Source organism: Schistocerca americana, chromosome 1 (assembly GCF_021461395.2).
Source record: "Schistocerca americana isolate TAMUIC-IGC-003095 chromosome 1, iqSchAmer2.1, whole genome shotgun sequence".
Classification (NCBI taxonomy): domain Eukaryota; kingdom Metazoa; phylum Arthropoda; class Insecta; order Orthoptera; family Acrididae; genus Schistocerca; species Schistocerca americana.
This window is the reverse complement of record NC_060119.1, coordinates 1,073,888,136-1,073,909,682: the sequence shown is the minus strand read 5'-3', so window position 1 is coordinate 1,073,909,682 and position 21,547 is coordinate 1,073,888,136. Positions and strand designations below refer to the sequence as shown.

The window sequence follows — 21,547 nt, the reverse complement described above, 5'->3', positions numbered from 1 at the left end:
AATTACGCGTGTGTAGCACGTCATCTTCGTGGTGTAGCAATTTTAATGGCCCGTGGCGTACAATATTTCGAATGATATATTTGTGTGAAAGACCTTCTCGTTTATGAAAGTAAGTCAGTCACGATTATTTGACAATCTGAATGCGAAAATCTGAACTGTATGCATCTGTCCGTACACCAATAGATTGTACCAGATAAAAATTATATTATGCCTTCAGTGGGCCAAAAGTAACTAAATAATACTGAAAATTTGTTTCGTTCGTGATCTATGTTGTTGCGAAATGTGAAATATAAAACCAAGTCATATGTTGTGTGGCTGCACTGCTATTTAAATGCAGTGTGTTCGCAGCTTTCCCCTCTTCCCCTTCCTTGTGCTCAGACAGCAAGCCGTAGTGGTGGGGCAAATGTGCAGTGAGGCCGAGCGCTACGGCACTCGTGCCGAGGCGTGGCCTGCAAACCGAATGCTTGGCCACCCCTGTGCTAGTCGCTTTACGCAGCCACTGCAGTACGATTGGTGATGTGAAGACGTGACATGAGGCACAGAGAAGCTCTCAGCATGGCCTATACAATGTGTCTACAAGCGATGGTGTATGACACGCAGCCATGTAACATGTACGAACAACGGTCGTAAAGAGATACTAACCGTTTGTCAACAGAGAAAGGTGTCACACTTTGCCAACGAAAGTTGCTTCTATACACGATAGGAACTGCTGCTGCCAGTGTATGCTGGTCCATCTCTTGTTTCTGAGCGAACATTGCACATGGATCTGTATGCAATGGGCATTTTCAATTGGGTGCCTTGAAAAAGTAACAGTGCACATGCAGCTGCACGGCTTAAGTGGGGCATAGAGCATATAAAGTGGACAGTAGCTGGCTGGAGGCTTGTAATGAGGTCTGATGAGTCACGATTTTGGCATTTTTTCATATGATACAGGGTAATGAGTGCACCGACGACGAAATAAGGTGATTTAACCCGCAGTGCGTGGAGGGTGCAGTGCACGCCAGAGGTGCATCTTTGACGTTTTCTTCGTAGCTTGACTTGTCCCCAGTCATTCACGTTACCATAAACATGAACCAGGATGCTTATTTCAACAGTCTCTGTGACCAAGTGTTGCCCTTTTGTCTAGTGGATTGATGATTTCCTATCAGAAAGGCCACAGTTCATAGTATATAATTGATGGAAAGTCATCGAGTAAAAGTGATATCTGGCGTTCCTCATGGAAGTGTTACAGGCCCTCTGCTGCTTCTAACATATATAAACGGTTTAGGAGACAGTCTGAGTAGCCCACTTACAATATTTCCAGATGATACCATTTACCCACTAGTAAAGTGATCAGAAGCTCAAAACGAATTGGAAAATGATTTAGGCAAGATATCTGTATGGTGCGAAAAGTGGCAACTGACTCTAAACAGTGAAAAGTGTGAAACTTTCCACGTTATTACTAAAAGGAATTCGTTAAATTTCGATTACACCCAAATCTAAGGGCTAAATACTTACGCATTACGACTACGAACAACTTAAATCGGGACAACAAGTTTGCTTGCGTGGCCATCCTCCACAGTAAGCACAGAAATATTCGCTTTGTAATAAAAAAACCATAAAACGCCTTTTTCTTGTTGCAATTTTTTTTGTCCCAGACGCATTTTGCCATTCACCTTAAGGCGTCTTCAGTGGAATCTACAGTGGCACAGTTTTGTTTTGATATGCGATACTGGTAGATTATAAAACTGTTCAAGTCTTATTTTGTATGTGCGTAAGTGATTATTTACAGTTACGCGAGTTCTTGGCTGGCTTCTACGTCTCGTCTCATCTGGTCACATGTTGGAGGTCGCACTATAATTTCACTTCTGAAACATAAGCACATTCTCACATACTTTAGTTTTCAACATATACTTCTTTAGGTTGGAAATTAAACAAGTCAAATAGGAAGAGACAAAGTGAACACACAGTAGTTACAACTTTAAATAACAGTATTAGGTAAAACATGTACAGCTAGTGACAGGAGAATAACAGTACTACACAGCAAATAACGTAAAGAACATGGAAATTATGAAGAAAAATGTTTATAAAGTGAAAATATATGTAACTGTAAGTAATCACGTATTTAAGTAAAAGGAAAGATGTAAACTGTTTTATAATCTGCCAGTATCGCACATCAATATAAAACTAGATTCCACTGAAGTTGCCTTAAAGAAAAGGGGAAACGCGTCTGGAACAAATAGAACATGCTGCAGTAACACAAAGGCGTTTCTTACTTACAAAATGAATTAAATTGGAACGATCATGTCGTGTGGAAGGCGAACCAAGATTGCGTCTAATTGGGAACAAGTCTACTAAAGGGACTACCTGCTCTACGCTTTGTGCTCTTCTGGAAAGCAGAAAGAAATGACAATCGTAATAAAATGAGAGAGATATGAGCTCGAATTGAAAGATTTAAGCTTATGTTTTTCACGCGCGCTGTTCGGGAGTGGAACGGTACATACACTCCTGGAAATGGAAAAAAGAACACATTGACACCGGTGTGTCAGACCCACCATACTTGCTCCGGACACTGCGAGAGGGCTGTACAAGCAATGATCACACGCACGGCACAGCGGACACACCAGGAACCGCGGTGTTGGCCGTCGAATGGCGCTAGCTGCGCAGTATTTGTGCACCGCCGCCATCAGTGTCAGCCAGTTTGCCGTGGCATACGGAGCTCCATCGCAGTCTTTAACACTGGTAGCATGCCGCAACAGCGTGGACGTGAACCGTGTGTGCAGTTGACGGACTTTGAGCGAGGGGGTATAGTGGGCATGCGGGAGGCCGGGTGGACGTACCGCCGAATTGCTCAACACGTGGGGCGTGAGGTCTCCACAGTACATCGATGTTGTCGCCAGTGGTCGGCGGAAGGTGCACGTGCCCGTCGACCTGGGACCGGACCGCAGCGACGCACGGATGCACGCCAAGACCGTAGGATCCTATGCAGTGCTGTAGGGGACCGCACCGCCACTTCCCAGCAAATTAGGGACACTGTTGCTCCTGGGGTATCGGCGAGGACCATTCGCAACTGTCTCCATGAAACTGGGCTACGGTCCCGCACGCCGTTAGGCCGTCTTCCGCTCACGCCCCAACATCGTGCAGCCCGCCTCCAGTGGTGTCGCGACAGGCGTGAATGGAGGGACGAATGGAGACGTGTCGTCTTCAGCGATGAGAGTCGCTTCTGCCTTGGTGCCAATGATGGTCGTATGCGTGTTTGGCGCCGTGCAGGTGAGCGCCACAATCAGGACTGCATACGACCGAGGCACACAGGGCCAACACCCGGCATCATGGTGTGGGGAGCGATCTCCTACACTGGCCGTACACCACTGGTGATCGTCGAGGGGACACTGAATAGTGCACGGTACATCCAAACCGTCATCGAACCCATCGTTCTACCATTCCTAGACCGGCAAGGGAACTTGCTGTTCGAACAGGACAATGCACGTCCGCATGTATCCCGTGCCACCCAACGTGCTCTAGAAGGTGTAAGTCAACTACCCTGGCCAGCAAGATCTCCGGATCTGTCCCCCATTGAGCATGTTTGGGACTGGATGAAGCGTCGTCTCACGCGGTCTGCACGTCCAGCACGAACGTTGGTCCAACTGAGGCGCCAGGTGGAAATGGCATGGCAAGCCGTTCCACAGGACTACATCCAGCATCTCTACGATCGTCTCCATGGGAGAATAGCAGCCTGCATTGCTGCGAAAGGTGGATATACACTGTACTAGTGCCGACATTGTGCATGCTCTGTTGCCTGTGTCTATGTGCCTGTGGTTCTGTCAGTGTGATCATGTGATGTATCTGACCCCAGGAATATGTCAATAAAGTTTCCCCTTCCTACGGTCGCAGGTTCGAATCCTGCCTCGGGCATGGGTGTGTGTGTGTGTGTGTGTGATGTACTTACGTTAGTTAGGTTTAAGTAGTTCTAAGTTCTAGGGGACTGATGACCACAGCAGTTGAGTCCCATAGTGCTCAGAGCCATTTGAACCATTTTTTGATAAAAACGGAACCCACTTTGTTGTCCGTCTGTCTGTCTGTCTGTCCGATTGTTAAAAACGCTTTTTCTCAGGAACAGGTACACATCTCAAGTTAAAATGTATGCCACATACTGACGTCTGTGAAACCTTGCCCACTTACGTCACATATTTTGGTTCAGAATGGTTCAAATGGCTTTAAGCACTATGGGACTTAACATCTGAGGTCATCAGTCCCCTAGTCTGAGAACTACTTAAACCTAAATAACTTAAGGACATCACACACATCCACGCCCCAGGCAGGATTCGAACCGGCGACCGTAGCAGCAACGCGATTCCGGACTGAAGCGCCTAGAACCGCTCGGCCACAGCGACCGGCAAATATTTTGGTACGTATAAACAACCTATATGGTACTTCTAGTTGGCTTGGGATCACGAAATTTAACAAGTAAGGTTTCAACGTACAACTACATGAAAAACTTCCAAAATTGTTAAGTTTTAATTCTAACACAAAAAATTGTCATTTGGTAACCGATTGTCTGTCTGCCTACCCGTCTGTTAACAACAAACTTGTTTCTCAGGAAGTTGAAGTTTATGTCACGGATTAAGGTCTATGGTCCCTTGGAGGTATAAAAAACTTAAGTTAATGCACTCAAAAGATACGGCCATTTATGTCACATATTTTGAGACTCGCAGACTCACTCATGAAAGCCTATAGGGTACTTCACGTTAACTTAGAATCATGAAGTTTGCAATGATGCTGATTCTGTCTGCATATCAATGGAATGTTAGGGTATTATATTATTATTATTATTATTATTATTATTAGTAGTAGTAGTAGTAGTAGTAGTAGTAGTATGAGTTGTGGTAAGATCAGTTATGAAGAGATGAAAAGAGCCATTGCTGATGTAGATGATATTGTGAAGTGCGCTTGAGCCAACACTAACAGCAGAATTCTTTCGTTGTCTGCAGATTGAAGGTCGCGGCGATGCGGCCTTTGCTGCGGAAGAACGCCATTAGCAGCCGCCATGGGCTCTCCATGCCACCTCAGCGACTCCAACGTCAGGACCAGATATGGGAAGCCTACCAGGTAAACGACGGAAATCACCAACCACCTCAAAAAAATGAAAATAATAATAATAACTACAAACATCTCCAATAATAATAATAATAAAAATAATAATAAACCCGTAGGAGCTAACGATGCGTAGAAATAAACAGCTTGAAACACCTGGTGATGTTTAGTGTTTGTGATAGAAATGGAAATCAGCATTTGGCGTCATTGGCCGGGAGCCCCCTTACGGGGCAGTTCCGGCTGCCTTGGTGCATGTCTTATTACATTCGACGCCACACTGCGCCACCTGCGCGCCGGATGGGGATGAAATGATGATGAAGATAACACAAGACCCAGTCCCTGAGCGGAGAAAATCCCCGACCCAGCCGGGAATCGAACCCGGGGCCGTAGGACGGCAATCCGTCACGCTGACCACTCAGCTATCGGGGTGGACAGTGTTTGTGATGGTTAGCTTTAACTTAAATAGTTATTTACTACAGGATAGGCCTGCCCGGTTATCCGTGCGGTCTAAGCACTGGTATCCGAGCGGGAAAACGTGCTGGTCCCTGGCACGAATCCGCCCGGCGGATTAGTGCCGAGGTCCGGTGTGCCGGCCAGTCTGTGGATGGTTTCTAAGGCGGTTTTCCATCTGCTTCGGCGAATGCGGGCTGGTTCCCCTTATTCCGCCTCAGTTACACTATGTCTGCGATTGCTGCTGAAACACTTTCTACACGTACGCGTACACCATAATTACTCTACCACGGAAACACTGAGGTTACACTCGTCTGGTGTGAGACGGAGGGGGGGGGGGGGGGTCCACTGGGGGCCGAACAGCACAATAACCCTGGGTTCGGTGTGGGATGAGTGGACTGCTGTAGCCTGTTTCAGGGTTGTGAACCACTGAGGGCTACGGTGGGGACGAAGCCTCTCCGTCGTTTCTAGGTCCCCTGTTCTATACAGTACAATACAATAGTGTAAATCTTTGCTTCCAGGACATTATCTGCATGTTAAGACGTCACTCCGACCTGCTCCCATAACGCAATGCTAGAGCGCTAGCTGGAGAGGCATGGAGTGAGCGAGGGTCGCATCAGATCCGCGCAAGGGACGATTTTACAAGAGCGAATTTTTGAGCGATATCTGCTACTCCAGGTGGACGCATGTCAATAATCAGTTCATTGTGCTAAGTGTAGAGTTCTAATATCCTTAGCATGCGCAGAAACAGAGGATGAAGGCGTTGTCTGATAACACTGGAAGCTGATTATTTGGCTTCAAATGGCACTAAGCACTATGGGACTTAACGTCTGAGGTCATCAGTCCCCTAGACTTAGAACCACTTAAACCTAACGAACCTAAGGACATCACACACATCCATGCCCGAGGCAGGATTCGAACCTGCGACCGTAGCAGCCGCATGATTCCGGACTGAAGCGCCTACAACCGCTCGACCACAGCGGCCGGCACTGATTATTTCTCGATGTGTTCATTCACGTTGGGGTAATGGATTTTTTGCCTTGTTAATCTTTATTCTATCGTTTGGTTTGTTTTCATAGCAATGAGGATTTGCATCCTACCTTTCCTCTACAAGACTCAAAGTTTCTGAAAGCAAGAAAATATTTAGGTTTTAAAATAACTGGACTAACCAGAAACACACACTGCCCGTAAGTGAGAACGTTAACAGTTAAAAGTATTTAATGAAACTTGTTTCAAGAATAGAAAAGTCAGCTCTATTGAAGACGGAAAGTAGTTTCAGATGTTAAGGATTATAGGTATTTATTTTCTGGACCAAAGTAGTGATTTTTTATAGTATATGGATGACGCGTGTCCTATAATTTTCTCAGCAGTGTGGAGAATCTACCACAGGTCTTCGTCAAGAACATTTCGCTACGAATTTGGTTATTAGAAATCCCTAGAGTCATTGCTAGTTTCTTCACAGCAGACAGCATTCAGAACACACGCAGTTTTGGCGCCGAATTCTAAATAATAACGGCGAGGTGTGACAAAAGAGTCTCTCTCAGTACAGGAATAACATGTCAGAGGCGCTGCAGAAGATTCCCTCCTCACAACTAGTTGATTGACGCCTCAAAAACACAATACCTAAACAACCAACGTGAAAGAACACAGAACACATCTGGCATTTGGCGCTCCACCTCGGTGCACAGGGTGACAATTATTGAACTGTATGGAAAAAAAAAACGTAAATTAGTCACAAGCTACGGCATGCACACGGTTTATACAACAATTAAACGTCACTACTAGATATTCGGATTTAGCAATAATATTATCTTGGAAATCTTCCACTTGGCCTGCGTTTGCATAGAGAAACAGTAAATATCAGAAATTGAGTCCGCCTTGATGCAAAACACCTTGTTATAAAAAATAAACGAATAACAAAGTGTTTTGCATCAAGGCGGACTCAGTTTCTGATATTACTGTATTCGGATTTAGGTTTGACATGTTCGATATGCCCGCCATCATTGGCGACGATGTGGCGCAGACGAATAGCGAACAGTGGCTGCCGACATGGCGGCGATGCACGGTAGTCAAGTCAAGCAGTCAGCTTGTGGCGGTTCCACCGATTGCACTAATCTAACGGGCTTCTAAATGGTCAAGACACGAGTGAATTAAAGACATTAATTGCCTATGGATATTGATTTATATCAATGGGACAAGTTGAAAATTTGTCCCGGACCAGGATTCGAACCCTAGCTCACATCCCACCAGACCCAAATTCTCAATTTAATCACATGCATCTTGCCCGTTATCCTAACTACTCGCAGCATCACGCCTATTCCCATACGAGTTCGAACTCGGTGTGCATGCGCACTGAAGGCCGTCCTCGACGTAATTATGTATACATAAGTGGTGTCTGTACTTTTCTGATGTCTGAAAGAACAGACACAAATATATATTTCAGGCGAGAATGGCCGAGGATCCCTTCAGTACAGATACACACCAAGCTCGAACTCTTATGGGAACCAGTGACATGCCACGAGCAATGAATTAAATAGGTAAGGTGCACACGTCAGTATTGCGTGGTATAAGTTGAGAATTTGGTAAGCTGCGACATGGTCGCAAATAGAACAGTGACCCTAATACAGAATAAATTTCCTTTACTTTACGTCTATGTTCACAAATTTTTGGTCGTCAGACTGCCGGTTTCGGTCTATAACGACCATCTTCAGATCTGTTTTATAAAAACAGGTCCTAATGTACTGCAGCCATAGACTTAGATTGTAAAGTAGCAGATTTTGCACCTTACATGATGCTAAATCAGTACTAATACACCGAATAATAATTGATAATTGCCCCACCGGTAGGAGATAGTGGACTCAGAAAAGGAAGTTGTGTGTGTCATGTCAGACTAACGAGATGGGGTCAGAGGCTGGAACACGGCTGGAACCCCTAAGGAAGGTGTTTATGTCATGTCAAACTAACTGGATGGCCGCGGCCGGACCCCTTTGTTGGCTGGCTGGCACTTCAGACCACCAAAAACGTTCGGAGAGGCTGGGCCATCACAACAAGAAGCGAGAAGGAGCTATATGCGAAAGAGAGAAAGCCGATTTCGCGCCATAGTGGAAAATTTGCGGAAGACTGTGACGGGAATGGCGCAGAGCGCGTAGAGATACGTGTTAAAAGTTTGGCGGCAACAGTAACCGCGGGAGAATTCTGTGTCGTGGTTGGGTACAAACGCGCACGGATACATGCGGCGAAGAACGGCCAGGTTTGCAAAAACTCTGAAGGGGGACTCTGGGGTCGGCTGTGGAGGAGAGCAGTCGCAGTGTCTGGCTGCCATGCTTGGAGAGCGTGGAGAGAAGTAGGTTGGAGAAGTTACTGGCATTGAGTCCAGTGGTTACTCTCCAAGTCTCAATAGTTTAGAGCATACGACTCCACACACATAGCATTATCTGTTCCTCTGAGCAGAGAAACAGATTTGTACTAACTTGTGGTGTTCATATGCAATCTGAAGTGTACCTTTGCTGCCGCGCACTTGAGTCGACCAACTGCTCTTGGCATATGTGCAAGTAGCTTGAGTATTGACTCGTGACGGACTCCGCAATTGAACACTTACGTACAGGAGTTTACGGACGCAAACCACCACGTCCACGTTGGAGATTAAAGCCAAGCTCGCTCACGAGAAAGACGGCATGACGACGTTGGCTGGGCCGACCGTCGTAATTATCACGGAGAATTACGGTGATATTAGCAATCATCAGCCAAAGTCGGGCACCGTAATTCTAAATGAGTTCATATTCCGCTAGCTCTTTGACTGGCGCTCTCTGAGTCTGTGTCCGTTCAGGCAGAACTGCAATAGAGTCACTTGCGGGTACAGTGTTGATTTAAGTAGTTAGGAAAGTGGATGCATTGTGCCAATGATAGGCTAGTTAGGTTAGCAAGTGTATCGGATTGTAATGTTAGGCTAGAAATATTGCTCATCCTGTTTTCTGAATAAATCTTAATTTGGTATCATATGCTCATAACCGCATTATTGATTTCGTACCCAGCAATCACCATAATTTTGTTTAATAATTAGAGTGTAACGGTAATTTCGATGCAAATGATACTGGGGGCATAACCGTTTAAACAGAGCCACCTTAAGTCAGACAGCAATTCAAGGTCGACTAAGACTACCAATAAATATTTTTTAATATATCGATAACTATACAATAAACCCCCGTACGTTGCAAGACTTATTGAGAATTTGGGTCTGGCGGGAGGAGTGCTAGGGTAATCCGCGCAGTTACGATGACCCCTGCGTTCGTATGGCACAGTGGTCAACGCAACTGCCTAGTAAGCAGAAGATCCAGGTTCGAATCCAGGTCTGGCCAAATTTTCAACTTTCTCCTTTGGTTAAATCAATGCACATAGGCAGCTAATGTCTTTGTTGTTTGTAGCCGCTCACATCAAAACAGGAGGATGAAGCAGCCTCTAACTTGTTTCACCTTTTTGGTACCCCAAGTGTTTAGCATTCTGATACCCGATGCAAGTTTTGCAATAAAATCTTAGAGGCCAGAAACCAAAATGGTTAACGACAAACACAGACACAGCCGAAGTCAATGAAGTGTAGGACGGCCGAATCAAGACATCGAAAACATGCTCACTACTTGGATGGCCGGAGCCGGCCGGTGTGGCCGAACGGTTCTACGCGCTTTAGTCTGGAAAGGCGCGACTGCTACGGTCGCAGGTTCGAATACTGCCTCGGGCATGGATGTGTGTGATGTCCTAAGGTTAGTAAGGTTTAAGTAGTTCTAAGTGTAGGGGACTGATGATCTCAGATGTTAAGTCCCATAGTGCTCAGAGCAATTTGAAACATTTGGATGGCCGGTAACCGAAGTAACAAGTGGAGTGAGCGCATATGATTTGCACAACTCACGAAGAAGCGTACCTATCATTCTAGAATTAAAAGCCATGTTCGGCTTTCCCCGAAAAGTGGGGTTGTCTTCTTCTATTATACCACAGTGTGTATTACCTTCGATAAATAATGTAGAAGACCTTCAAAAATTAGAAGACTCACAAGGGACTGGGATCCAATTAAATCTTACTCCAGAGGATAGTCTCTTATTTGCTCCTACAGAATAACCTATAGAAATACAAGAATTTATCGATAGTAATCGTAAACTGTCTTCTACACCGCTGATTCAGGACACAGTAATGAAGAATATTCAGTTATCCTGCACCTCCAAGGAATCACCTCTGCATGTTGAAGAACAGCTGATTTACACTCTACTACACCAGAATCGCCATCACAATTTCGTACAGAGACTGAGAAAAGGACTATACAAGACATAGTCTGCATTGTTTGATCAAAAGCAGGATCACGTGCGCACAAATGCAAATCGTGTGACTTGTCTGTTCACGTAATTTGTGGTGAAATAAATCCTAAAGAGGATGCATATATTAAGAATGTATTGTACAACATATGTCAAAAGAATATGGATCAGAAAATACAGCGTGATGAAGCAAAGAAAGGTTTAGAAAAGCAAGCAAAGAGAATGTTAGCATTTTCTAATGCAAAGCACACACATGTCGATGAAGTTTCCTCTGTAAGAACTATAGTACCTGAAGTAGACAGAGCAAAAACTGATGCCCCCTCGATTTTCGCTTTGGTTCCTAGTTAAACAGAGGATGCATTTTATAAATTTTGTTCTAAAACGGGTATTTTAAAACAATTGTATGCAAAATCTGTAATCAGTGTTTGCAAAGAAAGATTTTTAACGGAAGGTAAGGTCCGTTCTGTAGAAACAGCTTTACGTCAAATAGCAATAAAACAGTCCCCTACTGCTGGCAGAGTTGCAGAAAATATGACTGCAAATCTAAATATACCACAAACAGGTGTGCTTGTCGCAAAAACCATTTGCTATGTAATTCAAATTGTCACCAACTGTTAGATTACACTAATAAATTAGAATAATTTTATCGTATGTTTCCCAAATTCGTTTCCTTAATTGTAATAATATCTTGAAGTGTTTGATTCTTTGTCTTATAGTTTTGACGATTGATTATATCAACTAATTTGTTGATTTTATTAATTTTATTCTTTAGATATCGAAAAATAAATAACATTATGTTAATTTACGCGTACAGAAACGTTGATGTTGTTCAAGCAAAGTTCTTACTTTCACAGATTATGTAGGTAATTTGCAGATTACTTAGGTAATTTGAGATATGAAATAATTTTCGGCATTTTAACGGATCACCCTAGTTAATCTGCACTTTACATAAATAATTTGCAGAATAATTGATATTTGCACTTTAGTGGTGACATAACCAGGAAAAAAAGCTAAACTTGGCGCTCAGATAAACAAAAAAATTGTACAATATGAGGACAGGGACGTCGATGAGATGCTGCATCAGATGGACGACGTGATCAGCTGTTGTTCACAGCAGTTCCGGTGGAATCTGAGAAACTTGTTCCTGATCAGGTGGGGGATCTCACGTGTGCCTGGTAAACGCGTTCTTTTAGATATCCTAAAAGGAGTCTACTGGGGCACCCGAATACCATAATTAAAAATGAAACTACGATATTATAAACGATATGTGTCTCTGATAGGCTTTATAATGCAGATCGCTGACTGTGCACGACCTCAGAGCCAAAGATACTGCTTCTGGTCTGAGATAGTAGCATCGGAGGAAGAGAGCGGTTGGCACACAGTGGTAGCCTACATAGCTGTGTATGAGAGAGCAAGACGATGGAATAGACAGTTTTTCTGGTGTGATAAGCGCTGCCTCTTCGAAGTGCAGATTGAACAGTAGGGGGTAAGACTACATCCCTGTCTTATACCATTTTTTAATCCGAGCAATTTGTTCTTGGTCGTCCACTCTTATTATTCCCTCTTGGCTCTTGTACATATGCTCGCATCTCGTGGTCGTGCGGTAGCGTTCTCGCTTCAGACGCCCGGGTTCCCGGGTTCGATTCCCGGCGGGGTCTGGGATTTTCTCTGCCTCGTGATGGCTGGGTGTTGTGTGCTGTCCTTTGGTTAGTTAGGTTTAAGTAGTTCTAAGTTCTAGGGGACTGATGACCATAGATGTTAAGTCCCATAGTGCTCAGAGCCATTTGAATCTTGTACATATTGTATACTACCCGTCTCTCCCTATAGCTTACCTCTATTTTTCTCAGAGTTTCGAACATCTTGCACCGTTTTACATTGTCGAACGCATTTTCCACGTCGAAATATCCTATGAACGTGTCTTGATTTTTCTTTATTCCTGCTTTCATTATCAACCGCAACGTCAGAATTGCCTCTCTGGCGCCTTTACCTTTCCTAAAGCCAAACTGATCGTCATCTAGCACATACTCAATTTTCTTTTCCATTCTTCTGTATATTATTCTTGTCAGTAACTTGGATGCATGAGCTGTGAAGCTGATTGTGCGTTAATTCTCGCACTTGTCAACTCTTCCACTCTTCGGAATTGTGTGGAGGATGTGTTTGCGAAAGTTCGGTGGTATATCGCCAAACTCATACATTCTACACACCAACGAGAATAGTCGTTTTGTTGCCACTTCCCCCAATGATTTTAGGAATTCTGATGGAATGCTGTCTATCCCGTCAGCCTTACTTGATCTTAAGTCCCCAAATCTCTTTTAAATTCTTATTCTAATACTGGTCTCTTCTAAATCGGCTCCTGTTTCTTCTTCTATCACGTCAGACATATCTTCCCCTCATAGACGTCTTCCATGTGTTCTTTCCACCTATTCGCCCTCTCCTCTGCATTTAACAGTGGAATTTCCGTTGCACTCTTAATGTTAGCACCTTTGCTTTTAATGTCACCGAAGGTTGTTTTGACTGTCCTATCTGCTGAGTCAGTCCTTACGACAGCGTTTTCTTTTTCGATTTCTTCATATTTTTCATGCAGCCATTTCGTCTTAGCTTCCCTGCGCTTCATATTTATTTCATTCCCCAGCAGATTGTATTACTGTAACCCTGAATTTCTGTGAACATTTTTGTATTTTCTTCTTTCATCGATCAACTGAAGTATTTCTTCTGTTACTCATGGTTTCTTCGTAGTTACCTTCTCTCTACCTATGTTTTTCTTGCAAATATCTGTGATTGCCCGTTTTAGAGATGTCCATTCTTCTTCAACTAAACTGCCCACTGAACTATTCCTTATCTATAGCCTTAGAGAACTTCGAACCTCTCTCGCCATCTTAGCACTACTGTATCCCACTTCTTTGCGTATCGATTCTTCCTGACTAATGTCTTAAACTTCAGCCTACTCTTCATCACTACTACATTGTGATCTGAGTCTATATCTGCTCCTGGGTACGTCTTACAGTACAGTATCTGATTTCGTAATCTCGTCTGACCAAGATGTAATCTAACTGAAATCTTCCCGTGTCACGCGGTCTTTTTCCAAGTATACCTCCTCCTCTTGTGATTCTTGAACAGAGTAGCTGAAATTTGTTACAGAACTGAATTAATATTTCTCCTCTCTCATTCCTTGTCCCAAGCCCATATTCTCCTGTAATCTTTTCTTCTGATCCTTCCCCTAAAACTACATTCCAGTCCCCCATCGCTATTAGATTTTCATCCCCCATCGCTATTAGATTTTCATCTCCCTTTATGTACTATTTTACCCCTTCATTACCCTCATATACTTTTTCTATCTCATCATCTTCAGCTTGCGACGTCGGCATGTATACGAGGTGCGACAATAAAGTAATGAGACTGATGTGAAAAAAATGTTGCTTACAGTTTTAGTCAAGTTTAGTGTTGTCTCCTTACAGTAGTTCCCTTCTGATTGCACACACTTTTTCCAGCGCTTTTGCCATTGATGGTAACATTTCTGGAACTTATCTTCTGTAATATCCTCCAAGACCTTCGTCACTGCTTTTTGGACATCTTGTGTGGTTTGAAAATGGCGCCCCTTGACCGCCGTTTTGACTCTTGGAAATAGAAAAAAATCGCACGGAGCAATATCTGGCGAATAAGGTGATGTGGTAGTACTGAAATTTGTTTTGAGGTTAAAAATTGCTGTACTGACAGAGCAGTATGGGAAGGCGCATTATCGTGATGCAGAATCCAGTTATCAGCAATGTTGGCAAGGACAGAACAACTCTTTTACGAAGTCTTTCTAAAATTTCTTTGTAGTAAAATTGGTCTTTGTGAACAATTCCCTTGAAATCAAAGAAGCATACAAGCATGCATTTCAATTTTGACTTTGATATGCGAGCTCTTTTTGTTCTGGGTGATCCCTTTGAGCACCATTGCGAACTTTGGCGTTTTGTCTCTGGATCGCACTGAAAAAACCAACTTTAATCGCCAGTGATAACACAGCTCAACAATTCTGGATTGATTTCTGTTTGCTCTAACAGATCGGCTGCCACATTTTTCCGTGTTTCTCGCTGTTGTGGTGTAAGATTTTTGGGGACCATTTTTGCAAAAATCTTTCTCATACCAAGATTTCCAGTTATTATTAGACGAACCGTTTCTCGATTGATGTTCAGTTCTTCTGCAATCATTTTCGCGGATAATCTTCGATCAGATCGAACGAGTTCACGCACCCTGGCCAAGTTGACATCCGTCCGTGAGGTTGATGGTCGTCCACTGCGGTCTTCATCTTCAACATTCGTTCTGCCTTCACTAAACATTTTATGCCAACGAAAAACTTGAGCTCTTGACGTAACCTCCTCTTCAAAAGCCTTCTGAAGCTTAGCGTAAGTTGTCGCATTTTCACCCAATTTAAGGCAAAAAGAAATGGCATACTGTTGCACAATATTATGCGGTTCCATTTCCGTGACGAGAGACACAAACTCGTTTTAACTTATTACAGTAAAACTCACAACTGAGCAGTTGCATCGATGTACCACTTCGGCTAGAAGCAGCTTATAGACCAAGGTCAAAGATATTGTGCCTACGCAGGCCGGCCAGAGTGGCCGAGCGGTTAAAGGCGCTACAGTCTGGAACCGCACGACCGCTACGGTCGCAGGTTCGAATCCTGCCTCGGGCATGGATGTGTGTGATGTCCTTAGGTTAGTTAGGTTTAAGTAGTTCTAAGTTCTAGGGGACTTATGACCACAGCAGTTGAGTCCCATAGTGCTCAGAGCCATTCTTTTTTTTTGTGCCTACGCAAGCCTGCGAGGTTGCCACATCTTACAAAGAAAATGTGTCTCAGTACTTCATTGTCGCATCTTGTACCTGATCTGTCGTTGTCGGTGGTGGTTTTCTATCGATTCTGACAAGGACAAGCCTATCACTTAACTGTTCACTGTAACACACACTTTGCCCAACCTTTCTATTCATAACAAATCCTATTCCCATTATACCATTTTCTGCTGCTGTTGATATTACCCTACACTCATCTGACCAGAAATCGTTGTCTTCTTTCCATTTCACTTCACTGACCACTACAATATCTAGATTGAGTCTTTGAATTTCCCTTTCTGATTTTCTAGCTTCCCTACCACATTCAAACTTCTGACATTACACGCCCCAACTTGTAGAACGTTATCCTTTCGACGATTATTCAATATTTTTCTCATGGTCGCCTCCCCCTTAGCAGACCCCTCCCGGACATCCGAATGAGGGACTATTCTGGAATCTTTTGCCAATCGAGCAATCATCATGACACTTTTCAATTACAGGCCACAAGTCCTGTGGATACACGTTATGTATCTTTAATGCAGTGGTTTTCATTGCCTTCTGCGTCCTCATGCCGTTGATCATTGCTGATTCTTCCGCCTTAGGGGCAGTTTCCCACTCCAAGGACAAGAAACCCAAGGACCTAATCCTCTGTCCACTCCTCCGCCCTCTTTGACAAGACCGCTGGCAGAATGAGGGTGACTTCTGATGATGGAAGTCTTCGGCCGCCATGCTGATTATTAATCAAAATTTAAGTGCTGGCGGCTTTCGTACCCGGGACGGAGGACATTTCGATTACGAATCAAAGACGCTATCCATAGATCACGGGTGCACAAATCTAGACAGACACAATTATACTGCTGAAAGATAACATCGCTGTTGGGGAAGACGTCAAGCATGAAAGGATGCAGATGGTTCGCAACTGTCAGTATGTCTTCGATTACACCACGGGTCCCGTGCAAGCGCAAGAGAATGTCTCCCACAGCATAATACTGTTACCGCCAACCTGCGTCCGTGGCGGGCTCTACTTTCCGAGTCGCCATTCCCCTCGATGACGGCGTTTGTGGAGGCGACCATCGACCTAGTGTAGGAAAAGTGTGATTTACCCGAAGAGCCGACACGTTTCCATTAATGGACGGTCGAATCCCGATGGTCCCGTGCCCACTGCAATCGTAACCTGATGATGTCCTTGGATGAACATGTGAACACGTAGAGGTAGTCTGCTGCAGAGTTTCATGTTCAGCAATGTAAGATGAACGGTGTGCTCCGAAACACTTGTGCGTGCACGAGCATTTTGCTCTTTCAGCAGAAATGCCACCGATCAGCTTCTATCCTTCTTTACAGAGCAGACAAGCCTTCGACCCGCACATTCTGTGAATAGTGGACGTCCAATCATTCAGCGCCTGGTGGTAGTAGTTTTCACTGTCCTTTTACCTCTTTCCGTAGATGCTCACGACGGTAGTACGTGAACATTTGGCTAGCTTCGCCCTTTCCGAGATGGTCGTTCACAAGCTCTGCGTAATAATAAGCTGCACTTTATCAGAGTCGCTTATCTCAAAGGGTTTCCTCACTTTTAGGGCTAATCTTCGCTAGGGTGGCCCCCGGCCGTGTCTGCAGCGCTTAGATACTTTTGTTACTGCGTAACATGCCCGCACCACAACCAGGCACAACCAGCGTCGCGTTGGGCAGTGGTCATAATGTGTTGGCTTATCAGGGCGGGTAAGAGTAGGCCGCTAAAGCTTCTCCGCTCTCGCTCTTACTTTGTCTGTCTCAAGACAAATTTTTTTTTTACAGTGATTATTATTAGGATCTTTTAGAGATTGATATATAAATAGATTACAATAAAAGATTAAATGGATGTCTGTAAGTTTTCCTTAAGTGCGTACCCTTTATCCGAAACTCCCTAATGCATATCGTGAGGCACTTGTCAATATAGCATGTTTTTTCAAGAGAGCTCTACAGGATGTCAGAGCTAAATTTTCAGATTACAGGATCGAGTTATAAAAATTTACCCAGAAAATGAGTCCTTAACATGTCAGTGAATGGAAACACTGTGTGCACAATGAATTGGTTCCTTCATTTTAAAATCAACTTTCAATATGACCTCTTGTAGTGCTATGTTAACATCAGGGATGACAGTTACTGTTCCGAAACTGTGATCACTAAAATGTGATAGTAGTTTTGGTTAGCACGATCGCACCCTTTTTTTTTCAACAGCTTGTCAATACGTAATTATGATCAGTGTGATAATAATAAAAATAATAGAAGTTTCACTAGACGCCAAAAATGCTATCGCTTACAATGAAGTGAACTCGAACCGTAAATGAAGTTCAAGTAACTTGGGTGTCTGGCAATCGTTGTAAAACACACAAAAGAAAGAAATCGGCTCTCTCATACCGGTATTTCAACGAAGATTCTGGCTTCAGATTTCTCCTTTGTAAAAAATATCAATTTGGTTATTTATTAGCTTGTTACTTGTTATCCGCATATTTATGTGGTTATTCAGAGTTATAAAGTGAAATAGATTTCCGTTCGTTATTACGTAAGGAAAGGTCTTTTTACAGTCGTAACTTGAGGTACTAAATATTAATTTTTTTTTCTTTTGAAACAACTGATAATAACCTGGAAGCGTTACGAAAGAACCGCAGCTTCAACCTTAAGCTCAGTGATTATCTATTTTAATTGCAGTAAAACGAGAAGTTCGCGTAACGAGGAGCACTTACGTTGGAGTGTGATTATGTCTTGGCCACCAGACTAATTACAAACGTACGTATGCATTTTCATTCCTTCTTTTTGTTGTTGTGGAAACTATAAACTGTAACCGCCCACAGGACGTTCTTACGAAAAGCGTTGATGTTTTACAGTTTCACACAAGTAGAATGACATTAAAAGGCAATAACTGTTTCGTATTACTTGGAAAGTTGTTTTGCTCATTTTTAGATGGCTCAAATGGTTCAAATGGCTCTAAGCACTATGGGACTTAACTTCCGAGGTCGTCAGTCCCCTAGAACTGAGAACTACTTAAACCTAACTAACCTAAGGACATCACACACATCCATGCCCGAGGCATGATTCGAACCTGCGACCGTAGCGGTCGCGCGATTCCAGACTGTAGCGCCTAGAACCGCTCGGCCACCCCGGCCGGCTCATTTTTAGATCCAATTACGGAAAGTAGTGCTTTTTATATCATTTTTTGCTGTAGAGCACAACCACCTCGACGAATTTTCGCCATTACGAAAAACTGCCAATACTGCAGGTACAGAATTCGGTGTATGTAATTATAAATGTAAACATCCATCTGACGATGAAGCTGTCCGTTCGAAACCGGTAGCGGCACTATTTGTTCGTAATACATGTTCAATTGAAGTTATTCACAACTGTTTCATGAATACATTACGACGTACTCTTTAAGTTTTATGGACATTAATAAAGCGCTAGCCACCAAAAATTGAGCACCAGGAAAAAAGATTGGTATCACAGAAGCGAGTGAAAGTACAAAAGATTTCATGAATCAGAGCAGTAGGTTGTGCTAGTATGGTGAGAAAAACGCAATCAAGTCTTCCTCCTCCTTCGAGAAGTAATCAGAATAGGCCCGCTGCAGGTAAAGTGGACTCATTCAACAGTTGATGGAACGTAACTGGGAGCGAGAACGGCTCAGAGAAATCTAGAATATTACCTAAGGTAGTATGTAAAAGGAACATGTTTGTAGTTACTTATTCGTTTTTTAAATACCATAATTTAAGCAACTAATAATTGGTGTAAGTTTGTAAGAGAAATTAACTCTTGTGGGGAATCATAAGTTGTGTTAAGTCCGTATACATATAATGCACATGGTTAGTCTGCAATACACACTTAAGACTTTTGCAAAGGGACCATAGAGCCAATTTCAACAATTTCTCTATCGCTCCATTCTGGAGTAGCACATGGGCAAAATGAAAACCTAAATATTTACGCTCTCTTCTCTTATCAAGACGGTTATTTCGCACTGTATATGTGGGATTCGACAAAATATTTTGCCTTTTGAAGGAGACAGTTATCCGTTGTAATCTCGTGATCAAGCAGTAACGAAAAACTTATTTGTTTCAACTGTTGCCATCCCAACTCGCTCATCATACCCGTGACATTCTCTCCCCAGTTTTGCGATATTACAAAACGAGGTGTCCTCCTTTGAACTTTCCCGATGTCATCTGTCAACAACATGGTGCAGACAATCTCTTTAATAGGTTTGTTGCATCTTTTAAATCTTCTGACAACACTGTCTTTGGTTCACCTTTTCCATAACATTACCGGACGGTGTGGCCGAGCGGTTCTAGGCGCTTCATTCTGAAGCCGCGCGACCGCTACGGTCGCAGGTTCGAATCCTGCCTCGGTCATGGATGTGAGTGATGTCCTTAGGTTAGTTAGGTTTAAGTAGTTCTAAGTTCTAGGGGACTGATGACCTCAGATATTAAGTCCCATAGTGCTCAGAGCCATTTGAACCCATAACATTATCCAGGACATTATTACAGTTTAAGTTGTTCGAACTGCAGTCCCTTGATATTTAGTTGAATCGATAAACTTTAAATTTGCGCGATTTATCGTGTAACCGAAATTTAACGGATTTCTTTTAGTAATGTGGAGATCTAACAAATTTTATTGTTCTGTATCAACTGTCAGTTTTCACACCATGTCGATATCTTGTTTACATCATTTTGTAATTCGTTTTGATCTATTGATGATTACTAGATGGTGAACGAGAGCATCATTCGTAAATAATCTGCTGAGTCTCCTCGAATTGTCTCCTAAATCCTTTATATAGATAAAGAACAGCAGAGCACCTACAACGCTTCCTTGGGAAATCCCAGAAATAACTTCGATTGTCCCTAAATGACATCCCTTGAAGTACTATGAACTGTGTCCTTCCTCGCCGTCAGTTAACCTGCTACGAACTGTGACCGTTCTGGCAGGAAGTGTTGAATCCTGTCGCACAGCCGGGACGATACACCACAGGCATGCGATCTCATTAGAAGCTTGTTGTGAGGAACGGTGTCAGAAGCCGCCTGCAACTCTATAAATATGGAATCAACTGGAGTTGTCCTGTCGATAGCACTCATTACTTCGTATGAATAAAGTTGTTTCATAACGACGATATTTTCTGAATCCGTGCTGGTTATATATATATATATATATATATATATATATATATATATATATATATATATATATTCCAAAATCCTACAACAAATCGATGCCAACGAAATGCGTCTGTAACTCATCTGATTACTTCCATTTTCCTTTCTTGAGTATTGCTGTGACCTGTGCTACTTTCCATTCTTTTGGAACAGACCGTTCGTCGAGCGAGCGGTTGCGTATGATTACTAAAAGTGGAGGTACTTCATCAGCATACTCAAAAAGAAACAAAAACTAATATTTAGTTTCGACAGGAAAGACTTGCCTTTCTTAAGTTACTTCGCTACACCAAATTACTCAGGTTCGAAGATGTTTATTTGAATTCTGGAACATCTACTACATCTTTTTCGGTGAAATAATTTCGCAAAACAGTGTTTGGTAACTCTACTTTATTGACGGTGTCGCCGGTATCACTAAACTTAACTTTATCCATGTTTTACGGAATTTATTGAGGTCAGCGAATGCATTATGAATATACAAGTTTTATACACAGCCCAGTCACACTAATTAGACCACCTGCAAAAATCCTGAATAACCGCCATTTGTAACGCCCACCGATACGAGACGTGCAGGAAGACAGTCAGTGAGGTTCAGGAAGGTGACCACAGAGATGTGGAGCCCTGGCGTGGCCAGATGCTCTAGGTATCTGGGATGAGAATCCATGGCAAGAACAGCTCGATCGAGGTGGTCCCACAGATTTTCGATCGGCTTTAAATCCGAGGAATTTGGTGGCCAAGGGAAACTGGTAAATT

At 43.2% G+C, this 21,547-nt stretch overlaps 1 protein-coding gene across 1 annotated transcript in view; it reads left to right on the top strand.

Annotated features, from left to right (window-relative positions):
* LOC124617385 overlaps positions 1-21,547 on the top strand; it is a 1,108,641-nt gene that overhangs the window by 456,248 nt on the left and 630,846 nt on the right. Inside the window, exon 3 of the mRNA XM_047145260.1 lies at positions 4,968-5,085. Within this exon, the coding sequence (XP_047001216.1) occupies positions 5,024-5,085 (62 nt within the window). The 5' untranslated portion in view covers positions 4,968-5,023. The remainder of the gene's footprint in view (positions 1-4,967; positions 5,086-21,547) is intronic.